Below are 25842 nucleotides of genomic sequence, written 5' to 3'. Positions count from 1 at the left end.
GAGCGGCCCTTCCCCGACTTCTTCCGCTCCTCCCCCACCTGCCTCGTGTGACGGGGGGAACGAAAACAACCAGGCGGGTGGGAGGGACGACGACAGAGAAGGGGAGTGGGTGGAGGGGCGGGGACAGAACGCTGAGGCAGCCAATCCTGGCGAGACGGGGGCGAGGGGAGGGCGGACCGAAAGCCGGCTCCTGTTCCTCTCCGAGCGCCGGAGGGAGCCAGGCTACAGCGTGAGGGGTGTGGCCTGGTTCGGGGAGCTGGCCAATGAGAGGCGGCAGGGCGTGTCCCGCCGGCCTCCGACAGAGAGGGGAGGGGCCGCTCCTACTAGGTCCGGGGGTGAGCGAGTGGAGGTGAGTTTGTTGTCGCCTGAGTGTGGGGCGTGGCTTCCCCGTGGGGGCGGGGCCTGGCGGTAAACACCCTGCGGAGTGGGGTAAGGACAGGCTCGGGGTGTCCCCCTCGGCGTGGGGAGAGGTGAAGGGGCTGCCCTGGGAGGGGGGAATGGGAGCGTCCGCGGTAGGTGTTCTGCGCGTGGCTTGGGCGGGGGTAGGGTAAGTGGGGTGTTCCTAGGGCTTGGGGGGTGGTAAATTGGACTCTTCTCTTCCCCGGGGCGGGGGGCTAGAGTGGGTGGAGTAAATCAGGTTTCTTTGGGGGAACCTAGAGCAGGGGGGGTACATGGGAACTCTGGGTGGGTGAAGTGGGGGAGGTGTAAATGGGGGTTTCTATGGGGGGCTGGAGTGGGTGGGTGTGAATGTGGTTTCCACAGGCGAGTAAATGGGGTTGCCTTGGGTGGTGAAGTGGCGGGGGTGTAAATGGGGTTTCCACAGGGAGGGTAAATGGGGTTGCCTTGGGCAGGTGAAGCAGGGAGGGTAAATGGTGGTTGCCTTGGGTGGGTGAAGTGGGGGGGGATAAATGGGGTTGCCTTTGGGCTTCAAATGCAGCTTTTCCCCATCAGGAGGAGCCAACTGTTATGGAACCTGCCAGTGCCAAAGCCAATGTTCCATTCTGTCTCCTGTTACAGGGACATCACCCCCAAAACTTCTCACTTGCTGCAAGCCTGATTCTGCCATCCTCATACTGGGTAGTATTTTATTCAGCTGATGGGGCTTACAAGTAGAGTAAGATACAATTATAAGGAAAGATGGTCCAATGCTTATAAAATGTTAGATAGATACTCCTTGCGCATAAGGATGGCAGAAGCCGTCCTTGGTAATCAGGAGTAGAAAGCAGAAGGATCATACGTTGTTCTTTAGCAATCTATCACAGCTGTTTGAGTACACCTATCATAGACAGTTGGCTGATTCCCATAAACTAGGCTCTATTTCTGGGTGCTGACATTCAGCTGCACTGCTTAGGATCCAGTAAGTAGGGACTGCTGTCTCCCAGATGGCCCCAGGCAAGTTCTTGATCAGTAAGTAGTACTACCACTACTAGAGCATTACCCTAGAGCAGTGGTTCTCAGCAAGGGGCCCTCAAAGGTCTTCCAGGGGGTACATCAACTCATCTAGATATTTGCCTAGTTTTACTACAGGATACATAAAAAGCACTAGCAAAGTCAGTACAAACTAAAATTTCAATATTGATTTATTTTATAATTATATGGTAAAAATGAGAAAGTAAGCATTTTTTCAGTAATAGTGTGCTTTGACACTTTCGTATTTTTATGTCTGATTGTGTAAGTAACTAGTTTTTAAGTGAGGTGAAACTTGGGGTGCGCAAGACAAGTCAGACTCCTAAAAGGAGTACAATAGTCTGACCTAGAGGACGGGTCTAAGACTCAACTTTTGATTGTCCTAAAATTAGGACACACCACCAAATGCCAGGAGAAGGAGGCAGAAATTAGTCCCATGTATCATTTTAAAAAGGTATTTTAAACAAATTTCAAGGATGAGGTTCCTGTGTCTTGTCACATAAATTCAAGCTCCTTATCCTCCCCATACAGGGCACTATGTAATCTTGCTTCTCTGTGTTTCTGTTGTCACTTCCCCCATTCCCCACCCTTCCAGTCCATACACTCCTCCCAGTTCTTTGTCCTTCGCTTCTTTTTACCATTCTTAGCTTTGTGCCTTTTGTCATGCTGACCTTACGCCTCTAGCAACATACTTGACCTCATCCACTAGTAACTAGTTTACTTTCTCTAGATTAGTTTAATTGTCTAAACTAATCAGTTCCTAAACTAGAACTTTCTGATTCTAGAACACTAAATTTGTCTCCTTTTCCGATCTCCTTTTCTCTCCTATAATTTTATCCTGTCTCCCTGCTCTTGTTTCCTACATGACTGTCCAACCATTTTTTGTTTTTAAACCTCCAATAACCCTGATGTGCTCTCTAACTGCTGCACCATCTCCACCATTCTCCTTTGTCAAGTGCATAAAAAAGTCCCCTTATGTCACCTATCTATCGACCCTCTCCTCCCCCCCCCCTGTTGTTGTCCTCTGTTCAGAGAGCATAGGAACTGCTCTCCTCCGTAGTCAGAACTCTTTTATGGTGATTGACAACTTTGTCCTCATCCTCCTTGATCTCAGGCCAGGTTTTGATTTTTATGAACCACTCTCTCTTCCTACATCATCTCAATGCACAGTTGTCCCTGATTCCCTTCTGCCATACCTACCTTTCTGATCATTCTGTCTCTTGTTATTCTGCACCAAGGTCTAACTCCACTGGGAGTTAGGTGCCTAGGTACTTTTGAAAATCCCACTAGGCATCTTTCTGCATATTTAGGTGCCTAAACCCCTTTAGAAATCTGGCCCCACATCATTTCTTTAGAGTTCCACTATAGGTTTAATTCCTGGCCCTCTCCTGTTTTCTTTCCATCTTCTTGTTTAAACTTCTGGCAGACTTTAAATGTACTTGCCACAATTATGCTGATGTTACCAACTGCCCACATCCTCTGTTATTTCTAATGATTATTTCCTGTCCATTCACTCTGCCTGTTTTGATCATACAAAACACATGGCTTCATTTTAACCCACTTTCTCAATGTCTCAAAGACAGAGAAAGGGCAAAAAATGCATCCTCAAGCACAAATCCATTTTCCCTTTTGACTTAGTCTCCTGCCATAATCTTGTATATTGCTTCCACAGTCTGTAACCTAGGCATCATTCTCGATTTTAATCTCTCTTCCCATATTTCCTATGTTTGCAAATCTACCTAACTCAATCAACTCCCTAACACTGCCCTTTATATGCATGTCATTCCTGGAATCTTCATCCAATCCTTCACCATCTCTTGCCTTGACTGTTGCTATTCATAGGAAATAGGAACTGCTATAGCAGATCAGAAGGGGACCCAGTATCCTGTCTCTGAATTTAGATAGTACCTCATGTTTTAAAAGTATATACAGGGCAACCCAGAGTGAACAGTTAAGAATAAACCTGCTCATAGGGGAAGTTTCTTCCTAACCATTGTCCATTAGCAGTTGGTTTATGCCCTAAATCATGGAGATTTATATTCCTTCTAAAAATAATTGTTTTTAAATGCAACTTTAGATGTCCTCATAAATTCATGAATGATCAATGGCTTGATATCTAGTTGGCAGCCGGTAACAAGCAGAGTGCCCCAGGGGTCGGTGCTGTGGCTGGTTTTGTTCAACATCTTCTTTAATGATTTGGAGGATGGGGTGGATTGCACCTTCAGCAAGTTTGCAGATGACACTAAGCTGGGGGGAGTGGTAGATATCCTGGAGGGTAGGGATAAGATACAGAGTGACCTAGACAAATTGGAGGATTGGCCAAAAGAAATCTGTTGAGGTTCAACACGGACAAGTGCAGAGTCCTGCACTTAGGACGGAAGAATCCCATGCACTGCTATAAACGGGGGACCGACTGACTAGGCAGCAGTTCTGCAGAAAAGGACCTGGGGGTTACCATGGACAAGAAGCTGGATATGTCAACAGGGTGCCCTTATTGCCAAGAAGGCTAATGGCATATTGGGCTGCATTAGTAGGAGCATTGCCAGCAGATGGAGGGAAGTGATTATTCCCCTCTATTCGGCACTAGTGAGGCCACAGTTGGAATATTATGTTCAGTTTTGGGCCCTCTACTACAGAAAGGATGTGGACAAATTGAAGGGAATTCAGAGGAGGGCAACAAAAATTATTAGGGGGCTGGAGCACAAGACTTATGAGGAGAGGCTGAGGGAACTAGGCTTGTTTAGTCTGCAGAAGAGAAGAATGAGGGGGGATTTGATAGCAGCCTTTAACTACCTGAAAGCGGGTTCCAGGGAGGATGGAGCTAGGCTGTTCTCAATGGTAGTAGATAGAATTAGGAGCAATGGTCTCAAGTTGCAGTGGGGGAAGTCTAGGTTGGATATTAGGAAAAAGTTTTTCACTAGGAGGGTGGTGAAGCACTGGAATGGGTTACCTAGGGAGGTGGTGGAATCTCCATCCTTAGAAGTTTGTGTGGCTTGACAAATCCCTGGCTGGAATTATTTAGTTCGGGTTAGTCCTGCTTTGAGGAGGGGTGTTGGACTAGATGACCTCCTGAGGTCCCTTCCAACCCTAATCTTCTATGATTCTAATAAGCTTATAACCTCAAAGATACGTTGTGACAATAAATTCCACAGACTAATTATTCTCAATATTTACATATTTCCTTTAAGTAGTTAAGTTTTGTCTTTCAAATTCAGTTAATGCTTTCTTAGTCTTATGTTATTGGAAAGGAAAATAGGCGCTCCTGATGTACATTCTCTATCCCATTCGCATCATGTCCTGTCTCTCCAGTGTGACAGGCCCAGTTATTTCAATCTCTCTTCCTATGGAAATCTTTCCAGAACCCTAATCATCTCTTACCTATCTAAAGAGAAGTGTAATGCCTTCCTGTATAATCTCGAGCTACTGCAGCTCCATAATACTAGTTCCTTAATAAACCCTCACAAATATTTCATGCAAAAACTTCTCTGTCCAGAGCTAACTTCTAGATGGTCTGTTCTGTTGCTTTTTCTTTGGTCTGAGTGGGTGAACGGAGGTGAGTGACTAATCTCCTTTGTCTTGAGACTTGCCCTTGTTCTTCTTCTTCTGTTGCTGCCTTACTACCATATACCTCTCAAAAATGAAGATTTGAGTCTCCATGTGAAAGGGAACTGGCTCCATGGCATTACAGACATCTGAAAGAATCAAGAGCACACAAATCCGGTTGAGTTGCAGTCTTATGCAGGGGACTTGCCCTGTGCCCAAGAGTATCAGGCACTTTGTCCTTAGCTTCAGAAAGGGGGGAGGAAATTGCCCTATTATCATGTTATAAGCATAAATGCTGAGGCAGTCTAAATCCTTTGCTGAGTCCCAAGTAGTAGTGCTGTTTGTTCTTGATGTGACATTTTGAGGAAGCAAACTCAAATTCATTCTTGGCAGTCAGGGAAGAGTGTCTGTCTGGACCATAGTTTGTCTTGGTGTGTGTGTGAGGGGGAAGAGAGGTAGCAAGGTTACTGTAATATTATTTGAGCTTTTATGCAAATGTTAGCAGGTTTTTCCTTCAGATTTTCCAAGAGGACTGAAAATCTGTTAATCCAGAGATTGTTCTTTTGTGAGGACTCTCTCTTTAATCAGTAGTGCCAGGCTTCCTGCAGTGGATTTCACTATTGAATTTGAACAATTTAACAAAACCTTCATGATGGGAAAATGTTTCTCTGAGTGGAAATCTAGATAGACTGGATAAGAGAATGTAGTGTTTAAGTGGTAATTGAATCCATACATTTAATTAAGGGGCCATTTTACTATTCACCTTATAAAGAGAGTTCACTCTTCAGATTAGTTGGAACAGAATGAACAGAGCTCTCTTCAGTGCAGAGATAATATTTCAGTAGAAAACTGCTTGTTTTCAGACTCCCTCACTCGTGAACTGGAAGGGCAGAAAGACCACCCATCTAGAGATTTGTCTAACATCTGTCAAGCTGATCTAAAGCATTTCTGTAGTACCTGCCACCCTATCATCTGTGTGATGAGCTGAGGTCTAGGGGAAAACTCATATGAGATACATCTGTGGCACTGTAAAGACAGTGTGTCCCTCCTCCTAGTTTTGTGGGGAAGGGAGCATTTTGTTCCTTTCTAGTCTTCCACTCTCCCTGATCACTGCCTAGATCAGACTATGATGGGTGCATTAGAAATGCCTAAAGTAGACTGACAAAGGAATGGTGTAATAGCTTTCAGCCCTTCCTTCTCTGAACAATGGTCCCACTTGCTAAGAGAAGGGGGAGGGGGGAAGAACAATCCAGACCAGTACCCAAAAGTTCTTAGAAGTGAGAGCTGTATGCTGTTCTAAGGTATCTTTCCTTGTTCTACTGAATACATGTGAACTTAATTCAAAGCTAACAAGGCAAATACTTTGCATTTTACCCTCTTCCTCCAGCCCATAACCATCTATCTAGGTTCTGATAGTACCATAGTATCTGAGCACCACCCAGGTATTTATGGATTTATCTTTGCAACACCTCAGTGAGCTACAGCAGTAGTATCATCCCTGTTTTACAGATGGGGGATCTGAGACACCTTGAGATTAAATGTCTTGTCCGAGGTCACACATGAAGTCTTTACCAGAGCTGGGAACTGCACACACATCTGCTGAGCCCCAATCCAGTGTTTTAACTTCAAGATTGTCTGTCCTTCCTTCCTCAGTACTCATTGGGTGTGATGTCTGTATTTTCTTACGCTCCAAGCTCCTCAGGACAAGAACACTTATTTTTCTTGTAAGCATCACACACATTATGGTGCCATGTAGATAATGTTGTTTGTTTCAGACCTTTTCCATTTGGCAATGTCTTCTCCTGAAATCGCTTCCCTTTCATGGGGTCAGATGATGGTGAAAGGTTGTTCTACAGCTTATAAGGACTGCAAAGTGTGGCCAGGAGGAAGCCGAACCTGGGATTGGAGAGAGACAGGGACGAATGTAAGTACCTTGTTTATATATTTTAAATTGGGGGCTGGGACCAATTACTGCTATATTTGCCAGATAGTTAACAGTAACCTATGATCTTAGAGCTCTTCAGATTTTGTCACATGATTAGGAATGCAATTGCTATGATGCCCTCTGTATGTAGCAACCTCTTCAAGCCTATGGCTATTTCTACACTAGGCCTTGTTTACACTAGAAAGTGTTGTTGACGCAAGCTAGAGTGATGATCAAAAAGCACTATAATTACAACACTTGTGCCTGTCCATGCAGCATTCATTGTGTTGCCAAAGTGTGTCCACAGTTGGTGCTCTAGCATTGACAGTGAGAGCAGTGCACTATGGGCATCTATCCCACTGTGCAACTCACTACCTTGTGCCGCTAGTTGTGGAAAGGCGGAGAGGATCACAGTGCATCGTGGGTGCAGGCTTAACGTCCCATGATGCAGTGATTTCTGTCCCGTCATTCCATGGGTTTCCGATTGTGTTTGACACCATTTTTCAACAACACCGGTTTCCAGAGCGCCTGCCATCTCTATCTGAAAGGATAGATCCTGCACTGCTCTCTCCTGTTATCAGTGTTCTGAACACATCACCGCTGGTCACGCGGTATATTATGAGCTCCCAATCAGAACAGGAATCCAAGGCAGCTGACCTCCTTTATGTCATGCAAAGAAACAGCACCGGATTACTGTTTGCATTCATGGAGCATCTGCACATGGTGCACCGCCACTTTTGGTGCCCGTGAAACAAGCAGAGTGGTGTGATCACATCATTATGCAGGTCTGGGATGATGAGCAGTGGCTGCAGAACTTCCGAATGCACAAAGCCACCTTCATGGAACTCATTGGGGAGATCACCCCTGCCCTGCAGTGCAAAGACACTAGAATGAAAGCTGCCCTCTTGGTGGAGAAGCATGTGGTGATCATCGTATGGAAGTTGGCAACTCCAGACTGCTACTGCTCTGTCACTAATCAATTTGGAGTTGGGAAATCCATTGTAGGAGCTGTGTTATCACAAGTGTGCAGGGCCATTAATCGTATTCTGCTACAAAGGACTGCGAGTCTTGGAAGTCTGTGTGAAATAGTGGATGGCTTTGCAGCGATGGGATTCCCTAGTGCAGCAGGGCGATAGATGGCACGCACATCCCAGTTTTGGCCCTGGACCATCTTGAGATGGAGAACATAAATAGAAAGAAGTACTTCTCTATGGTACTACAGGCACTTGTGGATCACCATGAACATTGCACTGACATCAACGTGGGTTGGTCAGGGAAGGTGCATGACTCACGCATCTTCAGGAACACTGGCCTGTACAAAAAGCTGCAAGCAGGGACTTTTTTCAAGACTAAAATATTTCAATGGAGGATGTTGAAATACCCATAGTGATGCTGGGAGACCCAGCATGGCTCATGGAAGCCTTATATGAGCAACCTAGATAGCAGGAAGGAGCGCTTCAATAACTGGTTGAGCAGGTGCTGAATGACCGTTGAATGTGCGTTTGGCAGATTAAAAGCTTGCTGGTGATGCCTTTGTGGCAGGTTATACCTAAACGAGGAAAATATTCCTATGGTTATAGCTTCACAAATATGATGGAGCACACAGCAGGAGGCTAAGGGTGAAAAGTTTCCCCCAGTTGGAGCAAAGAGGCAGAGCACCTTGTACCTGACTATGAACAACCAGATGTCAGGGCTATTAGAGGGTCACAATGGGGGGCCAATCGAATCAGGGAGGCCTTAAGGAGTCATTTTGACAATAAGCAACAATAAGGTGTCTTGGTAAACAGCACTGTGCCATGCTATGACTGCTATCCAGCTTGCACTGTCTCAATACGAGCTGCCGCACCGTGTGCAAGAGCTAAATAAATATTGCTTATCTTCACCGAGTATGTCTTCATTAAATAACAATTATTCACAACACAAAGTTGGGCTGGAGGGGAGAAAGCAGTGAGGGGCAGTGTGAGCTATGACAGCTAGGTGTAAATCCAGCTATCATTCTAGAAGCTGTCTGAAGGGGTGGAGTAAATGGGGCACCGAGGTGAGCTGAGAGTTTTTGGTAGGAATGTGTGGGTGGAGTTTGTGGAGGGCATGGAAAGCAGTTCTATATTGGCTGCAAGGGGGGGGGGGGGTCAAGCACACAAAGTCACTCATACTGCTGCAGACTGAATTCAGCAGCTCTGTTTGCTCTTTCATGGCTTTTATCATGCGCATGTGACTTGCTATCACTCGCTCCTGGTTTTCCCTCCTCTCCTGCTTATCAGTTTTTTGATTTTTCAGACACTGTGTCTCCATGACCTTTTTCCTCTTCTTTCCACCTCAGAGGACTGGAGGAATTTTTGGAACATCTCCTGTTTGCTTCTCCGTGGCCATTTTCTTATCAACCGCAGGCACTTGGCAGGTGTGGAGGGGTTTCCCCTCAAGGACACATTTGTAGAAGCACAATGAACAGAACCATGACTGAGTGTAATAACAGCATTGATGCATTAATGTAAAATACACCTCTTTCTCACAGTCCTCGGGCAAGTGCACAGCTCAACGATCAACAAGGGGCATGGTGAGTTGTGCCTGAGGACAGAGGGCATTCAAGGTGAAGGAAAGGTTCTGAGTGGTTGTTGGGGGTATTGATTCAGGTAGTCAGGGACAAAATTTCAAATTGTGCTACCATTTTCCACAGGCAGGGGCCATAGAAGCCAATATCTCACTCCTGAGAGTAAGAGTGGATGCTAGGGTGCATCTCCTCCATGTGAGCAACATCAAACCAGGTCCCTAAGCTGCTCGCCTATGTGCTGCTTTGGTCCCTGCACAAACGATTGCCAATTGGCGTGGGAAAGTTTCCTACAACGGGGGAAGAAACAAAGCAGCTCTGCTAAGGAATCTCCAGCAGAGAATGGGCGAGTACCTCCAGGAAATTTTCCTAGAGATCTCTCTGGAGGATTCCCATGAAATCTCGATGTGCATTAACATACTTTTTCACCGCACTGCCTAGCTGAACAGAGGAAGGGGAAGCACATGTCAACACAGCTCCTCTTGTGCATTTCTATCCTTTCAACCACCTCTGTAGTGCAACAAATCAAAGAACAGCTGCACCTTATATGCATCAGCTCAAAAAATCACTTATCTGAACTCCCCTCTCTTTCATGTCAGGGCTGGGACTGGCTCAAACCCTCTGGGATTGAGAAGAGGTCCTGTCTTCCCATGTTATCAAATGACACAGTCATCTGCTCTCCGTTGTCCTCTAACTTGACCTCCTTATCTATGACTTCTTCATTGGGGTTGAAGAATATCGTCTGCCGGTGTCGTCTGCCTCCAGGCCCGCAGAGGTATCCGTGGGTCCCTTGGCAGTGGTGATGAATTCGCCGCCAAGGATGGCTTCCAGCTCTTATAGAAGCAGCAGGTCTTTGGCTTTGCACCAGAGCAATGGTTTGACTTCCTAGCCTTTTGGTAGCCCTGCTGCAGCTCCATGATTTTTTGCACGGCACTGCAGCGTGTCCTATTCATAACCCTTCTCTGCCATTAAACAAGAAATTGTACCATGTGTATTGAAGTTCCTTCGACTGGAATGGAGCTGGGACTGCACAGCCTCCTCTCCCAAATGCCAATCAGATCCAGAAGCACCAGTGTGCTCCAAGCAGGAGAGTGTTCAGTGTGTGGAGCCACCATGGTCAGCTGGGAAGATGCAATGTGAGTTATCCACCCTGACCAAGCAGGAAGTAGAATTTCAAAAATTCCCAGGTTTTTAAAGGAGGAGGGGTGAATGACTGGAAGGCAGTGGAGTTCAGACTGATGGCCTAATCAGCACAGAGTAGAGTGGAAGAATTACTTCTCAAGTTTTGCTTACAACACTCCTGGTAATACATCCCAAAATGATGTTCGCGTATTTTACAACAGTGTTACACTGTTCACTCATACTTAGCTTATGAGCCACTGTGTCATCCCGTTCAGCAGTACTCCTTCCTAGGCAGTCATTTCCCATTTTGTATGTGTGCGATTATTCCTTTCGAAGTGGAGTACTTTGTATTTGTCCTTATTGAATTTCAGCCTGTTTATTTCAGACCGTTTCTCCAGTTTGTCCTGATTATTTTGAATTTTAATCCTATCCTCCAAAGCATTAGCAATACTTCCCAGCTTGGTAGCACTTGCAAACTTTATCAGTGTATTTTCTATGCCACTATTTAAATCAGTGAGGAAGATATTGAACCACCAGACCCAAGACTGATTGTGGTGGGACCCCACTGGATGCCCTTCCAGTTTGACTGTGAACCACTGATGATTACTCTCTGGGAATGGTTTTCCAACCAGTTATGCTCCCACTTTATAGTAGCTGCAGCTAGGTTCTATTTCCCTAGTTTGTTTATGAGAAGGTCATGAGAAACAGTATCCAAATCCTTACTAAAGCCAAGATATATTACATCTACCACTTCCCCCAACCCCTGACCACAAGGCTTGTTACCCTGTCAAAGAAAGCTATTGACATGATTTGTTCTTGACAAATCCATGCTGACTGTTACTTATCACCTTATTATCTTCTTCTAAGTGTTTGCAAATTGCTGTTTGAAAACCATACAGTAAAGTGATACAACCCGCCTTAATGTGGATGCAGTTGTCAATATAAAAGTGCTTATACTATATAGCTGTTCTGCTATGGGAAGGGGAATAAGTTATACCAGTATAAAGCACTTTTATACCAGTATAACTGTGTTCTCAGAGTAGAAGTTGTACTGGTATAACTATATTAGCAAAAGAAATCCATACAGCTCAACCAAAACTTAAATTGGTACAAAAGTTATATCTAATGCTAGTTGGTCCTGATCCTTCAATCTCTCTCATGTGGGCTCACACAGACCCCCACTGAAAGACAACTGGGCCTGGTGTGAAGCCAATTGCAGGCCTGGAACCTTGCTTGGGAGCTCCATGTAGAATCTTTAGAGAGAGAGATTTCTTCCAGTACTGAGTATTTGATACTTAGAGTATATAGAGCCCTTTGTGCAGTGATCTTGTGATTGGCAAAGGGGGAATATGTGGATTTGTGAGCCCCCCTTCTTTCTTTTTAGTGTGCTACATTAACATGTAGAAGAATGGGCTGAAAGTGGGGGGGATGGGACTGTGTGTCAGTATTGGTGCTTTTTCTTTTAAAATTAGAAATTCAGATCCTATTTTTTTTTCCTTTAATAATCTCTGGATGGCTGAAGAACTGGAAGATTTATAATAGCAGAAAAGTCATGTAAATAAAACCTGATTAGTTGGACAGGAAGTGATTTTTTAGGTAGACTGTTTCAGACTTTGATTTGTTAACACCTACACAATGCTTGGGAGAAACGTGCTCTTTATAAAGATTTAAAAAAGCACCCTTCAGCTAAAGGCCGAGAAAGCTTTAAGTTCGTAGCAGACTCATCTGAGGTCTCCTTCAGCTAAAGCAGGGAAAATAAAATGCAACGTTCCTGATATAAGGTTCAAAGAAACTACAGGGGAAAACAGATTTTCTTTCTGCTTTATCAAGAAGCAAAAACTCACCCCTATTTTTCTCTTTGCAGGTCACTTTCAAAGCTCTGTACTTTAGTCTCTTTTTACAGATAGGGAAGCAAACAGAGAACAATTAAGTGAGTTGGCGAAGGTCACACAACAAGTCACAAAATAGGGACTAGAACTAAGGTTTCCCAGCTCCAAAAGCACTATGAACAGGTTCTCTTTATTTGATTATCAGAGAGGGAATAGTTGAGGGCAGTCATAACACTTACCATGTGACCCACCCCTATTGGGCCAGACAAGGGTGTGCTTCCTCTGTGGATCTTTCCATTGGCGGGGCTGAGGCCTGTACAGCGGGGGTGTCACCCATGGTGCCCCATATGCCCTGCACTCTTACTAGAAATAAATTGCTTCTGTTGCTGCTGTGCTGACAAATTGATGCCCTGTAGGTAATTTCCCTCTCCTCGGGGAAAAAGGCATAACTGGCTCTGCAGGGTTCTACAGCTTTAAGAATTAACAGTCTATGTGACCTTAACCCTGGGGGATAAAAGGCAGCCTCCCTGGCTGACTGCACTTCAGTGTCAGCTCCTAATGGGTGAAAAGGAGCAGAATTCCTGAGTAGAACAGACAGAGAAAATCTACTGCTGTTTCTCTCTCCCCTCGCCCCCAAATCAGGAAAGTTGTCAGGGATGGTGTAGTTGCTCCTGTCTGTGGTTTTTACCCATGAAGATTGTTTGCTAAGAAACAGACAGCAGCCCCCTCATCAGAGAACCTTTGTGTAAACAAAACAGATATTTTTTTGTTTTGGTCCAAGACTTTAACATCTGTCTCCAAAGTGTCGATCACAGGCAGCGACCCTTCACCAGCTATCTAATTATTGTAATTACAGTAAGCTGTGCCTTTTCTTTTTGTTTAGGTCTAGGTGACTATCATTAAAGTACCTCAAAGGCCCAGAAGGAAACTTCTCTTTCATAAACACACTTTTTAAAATGGTTAGCTCCACCCAGCTAGGCACTGTAACAAGCTGAGAAGCGCAGGAGGGGGCCATCAAACCTACATAGGCTAACGGGCTGGGATTCTCTTTATTTCCCCTGCTGGGGCTAGAGCAGCTTGGCGCTTATGCTATGTTCCTCAGTGCTTATGCCATATTCCTAGCCTAAGGAACTAAAGATGAGACCCAGCTGTCATGTGGCATTGCAGAATGGGAATGATAATATTGCTGTAACATGATGGCTTCCCTCACTTGGAACTTGAAGAGCGCCTACCCTAAAAAAAAACAACCAAAACTGATAATTGACTAACTGTACACAGTGATCAAAGAACAGGGTTGACAAGCACCGAAAATAATTGTCTGATCCTCTGTGGCAGTAATATGGAAAATTGGGGTAGGAAGGAAAGTGGGGGGTGGATCCCCAAACCAACAGAGAGCAAAGTTGGAAAACTAGTGAAATGTGCCAAGTTATCAAATTGTAGGCTGATGCTTTGCCTTAGTTTCTCCAGTGAATGGGATATTTTCTGGAAGGAAAGGAACAATTCCATGGTCATGCAAGGTAGCAGGTTGCCTGATCACATTTATTTGCCTGAGATAGTTGTCTTCCAGAAAAATTCTTCAAGGATCCAGAACAGGGCTGCCTCCTTTGTAAGAAAAGAAAAACATGGTCAAAGTCACATTCTTCTTAAAGAATATTTTAAACTCTTTAAAGATTTGAACAGATTAATGGTAAAAAATTTCACGTTGAAAAGAGACCATATTGTAGCCAAATACAAGGCATAGTTCTTCTATTTGTGTTTATAGTACATTTAGTGCTAACCTTATATAGACCGAAGCAGCAGGAAAGTTAATGTAGGAAAAGGGGAAGAGAGATGGTTGGTGTTTTTTTGTTAAAGGGAATGAGGAGGTCAGGGCAAAATTCACATTTTTTTTAATTCAGCTAAAATCTCCCATAAATATTTTAAGGAGATTAATCTCTTTAATGAAAACCATTGTTTGGATTTAAACATTCCCCTACCAAACATTGCAGAATTAGGCTAGTAAGGGAGAACTTGAAAATGAAACACTATAAACAGAAGAGAAACTGACTAGTATAACTATCCATACCAAATGAAATTAGTAAACAATATAAACAAATAGAAAGTTACATTTAACATTTCTTTTAATAATCTGGGATTTCTTTTTTAAAAAGGGATAAACTTTACTCTGCTACAGCTGTGTAATCCTATTGACTTCAATAGGATTTTGTTGATTTTAACAATAAACGTTTGCTGTTGTTTTAATCTGACTGTATCCCTTTACTTTTTAATATGTTAGACATTAGCTGCCAGACCGAAATACTTTATAAATCTGTGTAAAGAAGCTACACACCCTTTCAGTTCATAGCGGTCTATATTGTTGTTGTTGGTATTCCATCGCTGCTGCTGCTGACATTGTCACAATTCTCAAGTCCGCACCCTGATGCACAGAGTCAGCTGCACCGAAAGCATAGGAAGTCTGTATCTGTGATGTTTGATGATGCAGCTCTATGGCACCTTTCATGTGCAGCCTGGAGCCAGGTGTTATATAGCATGTTAGCATATCAGTCACATGATCAATTGATGACCATCCTCTTTCATTGGTACATTTAAACTACCTAGAGAATCCGTTGTTTGCAGTGTTGTTGGTCCCAGGATATTAGAGAGACAAGGTGGGTGATGTAATATCTTCTTATTGGACCAGCTTCTCTTAGCGAAAGAGACAAGCCTTCAGTCTTACACTGAGCTCTTCTTCAGGTCTGGGAAAGGTACTCAGTGGCCTGGTCTCTGCTGTAAAGTTAGTTCAGTGTAAGCCACATTGCCTTAACCTAGTTGTGCTTGTGTCTACACTTACATTTGTTTGTATTGTTTGGGAAATAATTCATTGTTAGTTCCCAACATATCTGCAGAGTGCCTAGTGGCACTGAAAGTGGCTCCTGACTTGTTTTTGTATAGTGTGTGACATACACTCATAGGCTCAGTGACACACCACAGTGTCATAATCAAATTTACAGCAAGCACCACAAAATTAATAGGTGCATTGACAATGTTCTATTCATAGAGGTACACCAAGCAAGACACAATTCCTAACAGGCTCCAAAACAGCTGAACCATGTAGAGCACAGTACACCACAACACAACAATACTGTGACTCAGTGTTAAAGTGCTTTTTCACAGTCTCCCTGAGCCGTGTAGCTCCAGGTTGAGCTCTTTTAACAGCCCTTGTGTCTGGGTGTTCAAACCCAGCAGGCAGCTGCTCTACCTCTGCCATGGCAGCAATTTCCCCCCCTTTACTTCGCAGATATTATGCAGGACACAGCAGGCAGCTATAACCATTGGGATGTTTTTCTTCACTGAGATCCAATCTTGTGAGTAAACAATGCCAGCATCTCTTCAATCTACCAAAAGCACATTCAGCTGCCATTCTGCATCTGCTGAACCATAGGATTGTTCCTTGGAGCTGTCAAGATGGCTGGTATATGATGTCATGGGCAAGGGGTACTAGGTTCCCCAAGATCACTATTGGCATTTCAATATTGCTAATGGTAATCTGGCAGTTGGGAAAGAAAGTCCCTGCTTGTAGCTTTCTGCATGGTCTTGTGTTCTTAAAGATGTGAGCGTCGTGCACCTTCCCTGACCAGCCAACATTGATGTCAGTAAAGCATCCCTGGTGATCCACCAATGCTTGCATAGCCCTTTGTGTTGATGTACTCTGTGGCAAGGTGGTCCAGTGCTGAAATAGGGATTTGCGTGCTATCTATTGCTCCACCACAGTTTGGGAACCCAGCTGCTGCAATCTGTCCTGTATGTCCTGCACATTACCAAGAGTCACAGTCCTGAGACTATTATTGGTCCTCTATGCTTGCATGACAATAGCCACCCATGGTGGATTTTCCAACTCCAAAATGATTTTCCACTGACCAGTTGCAATCTGGTGTTGCATGTCTCCACAGTGCAATAGCCACTCGCTTCTCCATTGTCAGTGCAGCCCTCATTCTGGTGTCCCTATGCTGGAGGGCAGGGGAGAGCTTGGCCTGCAGATCCGGGAATGTGACCTTGCGCATCCAAAAGTTCTGCAGCCACTGCTCGTCAGCCCAGGTCTGCATTATATGATCCCACCAGTGGGTGCATCTTGCTCAGGCCCAGAAGCAGTGCTCCATCATCTGCAGCTGCTCTGTGAATGCCAACAACTACCCTGAATTGATTCTCATGATGTTTGACGGCAATCTGTCCTCCAGGAAATCATGATGTTCCCTGCTGATTTGGTCCTTTTTGCAGCTCTGCAAATACCAGAGAATCATACATCTGCTGCTTGTGATATGCATGACAGTAGTGCGGAGCTGTGCAGGCTTCATGCTTCTGTCAGAGGCAGTGGACAGCAAGGAAGGCTGTGTGGATTCATGGGGGGTTGTGTTTTTTTTTTTTGTTTTGTTTTGTTTTTTTAAATGCAAAAATTTATGGGATATAGATGACATTATGGAATGAGGAAAGTTGCATGCTGGGACATTGCCGCCCTCCCTCCCCCACCTCCCATTCACGCCTGTAGTGTAGACATGGCCAGAGTTTTGCGCCTAAATCCAAGGTGGAACAAATTGGAGGTAACACGTTGCAAGAGACTATTCAAGGTGAAATGGCTATTAAACCTCTGCAGTCATAGGGGAAAGGAGGATTAGTGGGCTACCGATTTTTATGAGCCATAAATCCAGTGTTTTTGAGTTCATTCGTTTTAGCATCTAGTAAAGTTATGAATTGAAGCTCTTAGGCTCATCGTTTGAAGGCGTTGTGCACCTTTGAGGTTTCCTTTGAAAGGTCAGACATGGAGTGATCGTTTTGTGAAAAGCATTTGCCCAAGGCTGATTTTTTATTTTATTTTCCCGAGTCCATTCGGGAGCATAGTGATTATTTTGTTTCACTCGCTTAGTTGTTAGTGGGGCATTTGATGCACTGGATGAGGTACACCACATGTGATAGGAGTGTGTAGGACCCATGGCTCTTGAAAGATGTGTTGGGGGGGGGGTATTGATCATCATAGGAATGGAGGTTTTGCATCTGTTATGGCAGGCTCTGGGGCCGCTTTGAGTTGGCGTGTACTGATCTGTGGCGCTTGCTTCTACTGATGAACTTGGCACAGTTGGGGGATTGTTTAAAGGCCTGAAGAGGGGGTTCAGGAAAGATTTGTCAAGATGAGGCCTCCAAAGAGTATGGATTGTAAACTGTTTGATAGGCTGTGGGACTCCAGTGTGAGGTAGTAGGTGACAGCTAGGGGTGTGTGGTTGGAGGGGAGGTTCTGCATTGAAGCAGGTTGTCTCAAGGTATTTGGGTGGCCCATTCCACAGTGCAGCATACTTCTCTGGTGGAATGGCTTTGTTTGGTGACGGTGGTTTTAACCCTCTTCTGAGCACATGCTGTGGTAGCTGAGTGCCTGGCTGTAGCTAAACAGATTTCTTGGTGTGTTTGGGGTGATTACTGGATGGGTGAAGGTAAGTGGGGAGATCTGTGGATTGAGTGTAGTTGTCTGTAGGATTCCCTTGTTGAAGCTGATGATGGTGTTTAGGATTGTTGCTGCTGGTGTGGGGGTGTTCTAGAGATTGTCTAATGGATGACTGGGGATGGTTGAAGTTGTGGTGGAAATCTAGTAGGGAGTGTAGGTTCTCTTTCCAGAGGATGAAACTATCACTGATGTATCTTAGGTATATCAGTACTTTTGGGGTACAATTTTCCAGAAATTCTTAAAGGTGGCTCATGAAGAAGTTGGCATTTTGGGGAGCCATCCTAGTACCCATGGCTGGCACAAAGTGTGTGGTGTTGAATGTAAAATTGTTATGGGTGAGGATGAAATGGATGAGCTTGGCAATATCAAACTGTGGCTACCGCTGAGTGCAGTTGCATACTGTGGGTCTCTGGCGCCCAGGGGCCAAGTCTGCATTTGGGGACCCCCCAGGCCTCACGTGCTCATCCCCGCGCAGGGCAGGGCAGGAGGGGTCCCTAGCTCGCACAAGATGGCACCACCCCGCAGCTGCCCTGGAGAGGCGGGGTTTGTACTGCTTACCTCCTCCTGCAATGGTCTCCTCTGGCCGGGCTCTGCCACTCCCTCACCTCCCCCCGACACTTACCTGCCACGTGGTGCCCGCCTCTCCTGCTCCAGCCCTGCAGCCCGATGCTGGGGTGAGGAGGGCGGGCTGACCCTTCACAACATGCAGGAAGCGGGGGACACAGGAGGCTCTGAGGCCTCAGTCTCCTACGCCCCCCACCCCCGCTGCGCATCATGAAGGGCCAGCGCGGCACCCTCTCGGTAGGCCACTGCCTGAGTGTTGTCCTTCATCTTGTAGATATTTGAGGCAGGCAGTGAGGATGGTGAGAGATGCTGATATAAGAGGGATGGCGACATGCATGATGGCAAGGATGGTGTTTTGAAGAAGGTTGTTCATGTTGCTGGAGGAAATCAGTTGTATCCTGGAGGAAATTGGCTGTGTGGGGAGTGTTTTGAGGAATGGGTTCTGAGCGGCCCACTATTCCTTCAGTAAGACTGTGCCATGACCAGATATGATGGATCTAGCTGGGTTCCCTTGTTTGTGTATCTTGTTTGAATATCCTTTGAAACTGATAGTGGTTTAGCCTTTTTTCACTTGTGGACCCATACAAAATTTCAAATGGAGGTGTGGACCTCTTTGGAAATCTTAGACATAGTCTGCGGACCCCCAGGGATCTGCAGACCACAGGTTGAAAACCACTGTTCTGTGATAACAACCACCTTTTGCAGATCCCTTAGACATAGTCTGCAGACCAGCATAACATAAAATGGGTGTTGGGAAGAAAGGGATGTCTGTTCTTGTAAAGTTAGTAGGCTCTGTATTATATATTGTGATACTCCTGTTGCAAATATTTAGATGACGCACTGGTGTTTGATGCTCTCAGTATGCAAATTGTAGCACTATTTTTTTCTTCAAAATTAGCATTCTCCAGGTGTGCAGCCAGCTGATCTCGAGGAAGTTGTCAAGAAGGGAGTTAAAACTTTAGTGATCGGTCGTGGAATGAGCGAGGCCTTGCAGGTAAGTTCTTGGTCTGTGATAACCACACATGGGAACTGCTTGTTTTTCTCCTCTTTAGACAGAGAACATTTCTAATCTTCAAAGAAAGCAGTCCAGTTCATCTTCAGCCCCGTAATCTGAACCTGTTTTTTAATAAAGCCAAGAAGCACTTATGAAAACAAGTTTGTAAAAATGTAGAATCAGCATTTCTGGGGTGGAGACATTTGCTGGAAGTGACCTCATTGGGTAAGGACAGACAGACCTGGAAGTGACCTCATTGGGTAAGGACAGACTGGAAGTGACCTCATTGGGTAACGACAGACTGGAAGTGACCTCATTGGGTAACGACAGACTGGAAGCCCAGTGTCAAACTGTAATGGGGTTTACAACTTGCAGTAGTAGCAACAATGAAAATCTTTAAACAGAGGTTAATTTTTAAACCCTTAAAACTGATTGTGAACCAGCTCCCCAGCCTGTTGTAATAGTTTAACAGTCTGTCACTGGGTACCCTTGCTAGCAATGATATTGCAAAGTGGCACTTCAGCAGATAAGCAGTAGCAGCAGAAAGCTCAGGAAATGCTGATCTTCAGTTACACTGCATTCACTATGAGAAGCAGTCCACTAGCTTTTTGAACTTGGTGGGCTGAGCAGAATGGGCAGAGGCATCTTTGTAGCACTCTCCACACTTGGGATGTTCGACATTCTACTTCTACATATTAATTCACAGCCACTTCCTCCACTATCTTCTGATAGTTCAGTTGAAAATCTTATATAGGAACATTAGAGAAGAAGGAATACAAGATGGATATACTTTAACTATTATTAGACAGTGAAATAAAATTCCGTCTCTCCACTCTAACAAACTAAGAAGTTTATTCCCAACATATTACTACTGTGGTTACTACTACAAGTTTATTTTACTACCTTTAAAACGAGATGTAATTAAGCATTCTTAGGAACAAGTGCAACTAGTACTTGTTTCTTACTAGGAGTTACGGTCTGCAAGGCAAAGACTAGCATTTGTTCCTACCTTTTCCTTTCCTCAGGTACCAGCAACTACCGTGGACTATCTCAAGAAAAATGGGATTGATGTGCTGGTCCTGCAAACAGAGAAGGCTGTGAAGGAGTACAATGCATTGGTTGCTCAAGGTGTCAAAGTGGGAGGCGTCTTCCATTCAACATGTTAATGTGTTAAACAATACAGCTCTCTTCCTCCTTAGCCAGAAAGTCTTGTGCCTTTTGACTGAATAAATGATAGTCAGTGCTGTGAATTTATAGTTCATATTTCCCACTTTTTCAAAGCCTGAATGTGAGATAAAGACCTAAAACAGAGAGGAGACCTACAGCAGCATGGAATTTAAATGAATCTAATTGCTCACAAATGTTTTTCCAGAGTGCTGGATATAGTAGACTATTTAATCATGCTTCCCCACACTTGTGATTTTGACCTAATCCTCTAGGCCAACAAGGTAATTCATCCTCTGATCATTAATGTTTGGCCTAACTGTTGGAGTAAATTATTCACACTCTGAAAACTTTTCTGTTAGGAAATGATCGGAGAATTCATTTCTTTTCAGATTTGCAGCAGCTATTGGATGATCACATTTGGTCACTACCATCATGTGCCAGATGTGAAAGCACCCAGCCCATTACAAAAGGTGAAAAGATCTGCTTCCCCTTTCCAATCGCTTGAGTCATCCACACTTTTAGCAGTGCACACAGATTGAAATGATGGTGGATTTGCTTCTTTGGGATGAATACTTTTTTCATAATTTAGCATCTGTAAATTTTACGTGACATGGAAACAAGTCACTGGGAGCTAAGGAAAAGATGGCTCTAGGATTGAGAACATGAGCACCATCAAGTGGTATGTAATAGCTCACCTTAATAAGGAAAAAACTTAAAACATGGCAGTAGCAGCATGATTACTTCAAGCACTAGCTTTATAGTTAGTGAAAATGAAAGCTAGTACGCCGCATATTAGACTAGATTAGCTGATCATTGCTAACTAGCTGGGGGATGGAGGTTGGAATTTTTAGATCAGCTGCTATCAGATGAACATTAAACACATGGATAGATTTTTTAAATAAAAGCTGCAGATTTTAAACCTAGTTTAAGGGCTCCTGTCCTTTTCATTTTTATCTTGTGCTGGATTCACTGTAGCATATGATCAATTATCTGAAAGTAATACAGGTGTCTTTCCCCAGGGACAGCTGGTTTCGAATTACATCTTATACGTATTACAGTAGGGCACAGAGGACACCAGTAAGGGTTCTACTATGCTAGGTGCTGTACAGTCATGTTGAAACAACTCTGCCTGAATCCTATTTTTGGAAAGTGCTATATTCCTTTTCCTTTACCCTGTTTGCTTTTCTCCATTTTGTATTAAATGTAAATGTCTGAATAGAGCAAATAAAAAGAACTAGTGTTTATAAAATAAAACTTCATTTTCATCTTTCTTAATTACAGTAATATTCTACAACACTAGGCCTATACTGAGGCAATGGCACATCTAAAACAGCAGGGGCTTCTTTCTGAGTGTATTTGCATTCAGGGACACAGCAGCCAGTATAACTGGTAGGTGATTATTCTCAGTATAAATGCTATAACAATTCTGAATAGTTAGTGCAGTAAGCAATAAAAGATGAAGCACCGACCCAACGGCTTTAGCTCTCTGAGGGATGTCAACGGAGCAAGCTTTTCTCTCCAGAGACTCTACAAATTATGAAAAACTGTTAATGCAAGGCTGTCCTTTTGTGCTTGGACCAGAGTTTGACTCCTGGCCAAATCCAGCCATCATGATGTGCGATCTCCTGAGCTGTCAAAGCTTCAGAAAGCCTTGAGTAGGAAGATATTCACTTGGCAGAAGCCCCACCACCAAACAGCGTGTGCACAGATGTAGCTCAGAATAGGCACTACCAGATGCGATACACGTGAGCAACTCAGCTGCTACATTGATTTTCTTTGTCTTCCCCTTCACATGGCAAATGGCATTTCATCCAATTTCAGGCTGGAGTCAAATTTGTAGAACCGAGGCTGGATGGGAGCCAGCCCTATGTTTATTGAAGGGAGGGGGCACATTACTGGCTCCTCAAACTGCTGCAGTATGCTCCATTCCCATCAGGCTAGCTCCTTTTACTTTGGCCTGATCGACTTCCCCCAGATGCACGGTACTGTACCTTTATGCTGCAGCCATCTGAAGTTTCTTCTCTGAGTAACTTCCACTGGGAAAGGCTCCAACCCTTCGAAGCTGGTGGTGAGGAAAGGAGGTGACAGATTGCATCCCTGCCATGATGACCAAGTTCCTGCACTGGCAGGGACATAAATCATCCAGCCGAATAGAGCTTTTCCATCCCTGGCTTCTATGATTCCAGTTGTGAGGCGACAGCATAAGTGGCTTTCCCTTTTCAGCCCCACAAAGTAATTATGTGGAATGCTACTGTCACCAATAAGGCCAGATTTCTTCCTCGGTAGCTTCCGTAGCCTCATAGGCCAGCAAACCTGTGACTGGATCCTTAGTGGATCAGGCCTCACCGGGTACGTCTATGCTTCAGCTGGGAGTGAGCCTCCCAGCCCCCTGAACCAGGCTTGCACCAGCTCCCCTTGCGCTAACAGGCTAAAAATAGCTATGTGGATGTTGCGGCAGAGGCTCTGAAACCCATCCAATCCCCTAGGCCCGAGCAGCAGCCACAGCATCTACAGTGCTATTTTTAGCACACTAGCGTCAGTACAGCTAACACAAGTACTGTACTGTACAGCTAACACAAGTCTACTGCGAGGGGGAGGACTGCTCACCGCTGCAGTGCAGACGTACCCTTGTGTCAGCTAACCAGCACGTTCAGACCACAAGAACTGCCACACTGGGTCTGACCACTGGTCTAGCTGGCCCTCCCTCTCCCGTCAGCCAGCAGCCAGCACCAGAGATTCAGGGGAAGTATAGAGAACAGGGCAATTCTGGAGATTTTTATGAAGCACTTATTAAGGCCACACTTCCTTAAACATCCCAGCTGGGCATCTGTTACACTGTCCAAACAAAAACCCCACAGGTTATATTTCAAAAGCCAAACCCCTAAACCACCGTACTACAGGTATGAACTCCAAGGGCAGGAGACTCAGCCACAAAAATGGCTTCTCTCTCCCCCACCTCCCCTCTCCACCACAGCTAGCAAGAGAGTCTGCCTCCCAGCAGGCTGTGAACACCCACCCCAGCAAATTCTTTAGCACAGAGCTACTTCTGGGCTCAGAGCCAGGAAGACTCCATCCCAGCTCCTACAGCCAGAGAGCAGCTCAGCGTACATTACTTATCTTTGTGAGGCAAGGTGCAGGATCAAGCAGCAGGGCGAGGCAGGACAAGTCACACATGCAAGCCCTATCAGGACCAGTGCAGCATTACCCCTCCTCTCCACTACTCTACCCCATGCAGGCTCCTCTTAACCAAGAGAAAAAGGAGATTTTAACACTAGACTATCAGGACTAGCCCGTCATCCAGGTTTTAACCTCTCCTTACTTCTGAGTTTGTTTTCAGGCAAAAAGAAATGGAAGATTTGTTACTTGCCAGCCTCATGGAGCCTATAGATCCAGCTGCCACAAATGCAGGAGTGAGTATTTTCTTCATTATTGACTTGAATTTATCCTGGTTTGAGAGCAAGCCTTGTGAAACAGTTACATCAGGACATCCTGGCTCTAGAGAAACACAGGTTGCCAAGGAAGTTCTAAGGGTTGCTGAAGATGTTTTCAGAGCTCCTAAAATCTTCATCACTGTGGGCTCTTTTGGAAAGAAACCACCACTCCACACAGATTGCTGCATCTTAAGAGGCATGCCACTGCTGCGTCAAACCTGGGAACGATCAGAACTGTAGATTCTCACAGTCAGTTTATCTTTTTCCCTTTGTCAGCTGCTTCATACTCCTCCCTAGTGACCTCTCTGAGGGGAGATGGCCTGTTTTAGTTTTCAAGAGGAGTTTATCTGCCCTTGGCTTCAGGCTGCTCAGACTCTCTCTGGCTGGCTCTCTATGGTGGCCACTAAATTCATCTATACTATTTCAAACACATCCAGGAAAACCCTCTCATGCTTGTTTGGCTCAGGGTTACTGTGATCTGCAACCAAGTACCCCTTCTCCAAGGAAAGAGCTAGAGCTCAGGGAAGATGAGGATCCGAGCTGCACACGTGTGGGCATGTGCATGGCCTTTTTGATTCTCTTTTGCAAAGGCGCCTCATCCACAGAAGAGATCCATCTCTTTTCTTAGCCTGCAGTAGGGTGGGGTCCCCAAGCTGAAAGATCCACAAATAAGGTGGAAGAGCTGAAGGACTTGAGGCACAATGTCTGCCAGGATGCCAGAAGTGGTGTGGCCAAGTCCCAGCGCTCCATAGGAAAGTCTGAACTGTCTCCAGTATTTCCCAGGATGAGAGCCTAAATGTGTCAGAGCTGAGGGGAAAAAGGATCCAGAAAAAATTTGCCCTGAATAGTATCAAATGCAAAAAAGACAGAGTCAATGTCCTAAAAGAAATAGTTTTATATGTTAATCAAGTTAGCAGGAGTATTAAGAACACCCATAAAATGAAAGATATAATAAGAGGACCCAGATAGATCAGAAATCTGTGTGAAAAAAGTGTAAGATAACATCTGGGGTGAAAATAATCCTCAGAACAGAATAACTAGGAGGGGAAAAAGCTAGAAAAGTAGCAACACCACAAGAGAGAGAAGTCTGATAGCAAACTATAAAATAAACGTACCTGCAGTATAAACAACTAGGCAGTAAATCACAGGGAGGCGACAGTCCCTCATGCTCTATAAGGGAGAGGTGATACTGTACCTAGAGTGCTACATTCAGTTGTTTGCCTGCTGCTAGAAAGATGTAGATGCTCTTTTCTAAATTCCAATGTAACCAAAAAAAAAGGTTTGGAGCTGCAGAAATCGACAAAGATTTGAACAGAGTGAAATAGTGTATAACCATCAGTAGCTGAGCCAAACAGTGACAAAAAGGGGATTAGTCTTGATTTGTTTGAATGGTGTAAGACACCCAAGAGAGAATTCCTGAGGATTTTGCAATGAAAAATGTAAGATGAGCATCAGGAAGACTTTAAGGACTATCTGAATGTGGAGTAATCTCATAAGGACAGTGGAAGCCCCACTGCTTGAATCATTTAGAACAAGAGAACACAGTAGGAAGCAAGGGAACAAACTACTGGATCTTCATTTTCCTTCTGAAGTTTTATGATTTTATACGGCTGTGGTTATGCCAACTTTCAGGGCCAGATTTTCAAAGGTATTTAAATGCTTAAAGATAGTTTAGGTGCGTTTTGTGTATCCCACTAGGCAGCTATTTGCATCCCTAGATGCTTAAATACCTTTGAAAATCTGGCCTTTGTTCCTTACCAAAATGGAGGGGAGGGAAGGAAAGGAAAAGACACTTTGGTCTCATATTTTATATGCCCTGTAGCTGATTGTTAACACTAGCCCAACATAA

The 25842-nt window shown here is 44.6% G+C and overlaps 1 protein-coding gene across 3 annotated transcripts; it reads left to right on the top strand.

Moving 5' to 3' along the window:
• The first annotated feature begins 301 nt into the window (after positions 1–301).
• AAMDC (adipogenesis associated Mth938 domain containing) lies at positions 302–21816 on the top strand. 3 transcript variants are annotated; one of them, XM_067533295.1, is made up of 4 exons: positions 302–349; positions 6726–6874; positions 19300–19395; positions 20421–21816. In XM_067533295.1, exons 2-4 carry the CDS (start codon positions 6743–6745, stop codon positions 20559–20561), a joined length of 369 nt encoding a protein of 122 aa, XP_067389396.1. In that variant the 5' UTR covers positions 302–349; positions 6726–6742; the 3' UTR covers positions 20562–21816. The 3 variants fall into 3 exon arrangements, with proteins under 3 accessions (XP_067389396.1, XP_067389397.1, XP_067389395.1); XM_067533296.1 differs by lacking the exon at positions 302–349 and adding an exon at positions 366–429; XM_067533294.1 differs by lacking the exon at positions 302–349 and adding an exon at positions 1198–1407.
• The last annotated feature ends 4026 nt before the right edge of the window (positions 21817–25842 follow it).

The sequence above is a fragment of the Emydura macquarii genome, unplaced genomic scaffold (assembly GCF_026122565.2).
Source record: "Emydura macquarii macquarii isolate MOO-44397 ecotype Brisbane River unplaced genomic scaffold, CSIRO-AGI_Emac_v2 contig_3328, whole genome shotgun sequence".
Taxonomy (NCBI): Eukaryota; Metazoa; Chordata; order Testudines; family Chelidae; genus Emydura; species Emydura macquarii.
Note: the sequence above shows the minus strand (reverse complement) of the source record. Positions and strands in the feature narration are given on the sequence as shown.

Bases quoted from the DNA above. Each gene is read 5' to 3' on its own strand.
- AAMDC (XM_067533294.1), top strand. From the start codon at position 1,383: ATGGCCCCAGGCAAGTTCTTGATCA. The intron at 6,875-19,299 runs GTAAGTACCTTG...CTTCAAAATTAG, and splicing joins GGAGAGAGACAGGGACGAAT to CATTCTCCAGGTGTGCAGCC. The intron at 19,396-20,420 runs GTAAGTTCTTGG...TCCTTTCCTCAG, and splicing joins GAATGAGCGAGGCCTTGCAG to GTACCAGCAACTACCGTGGA.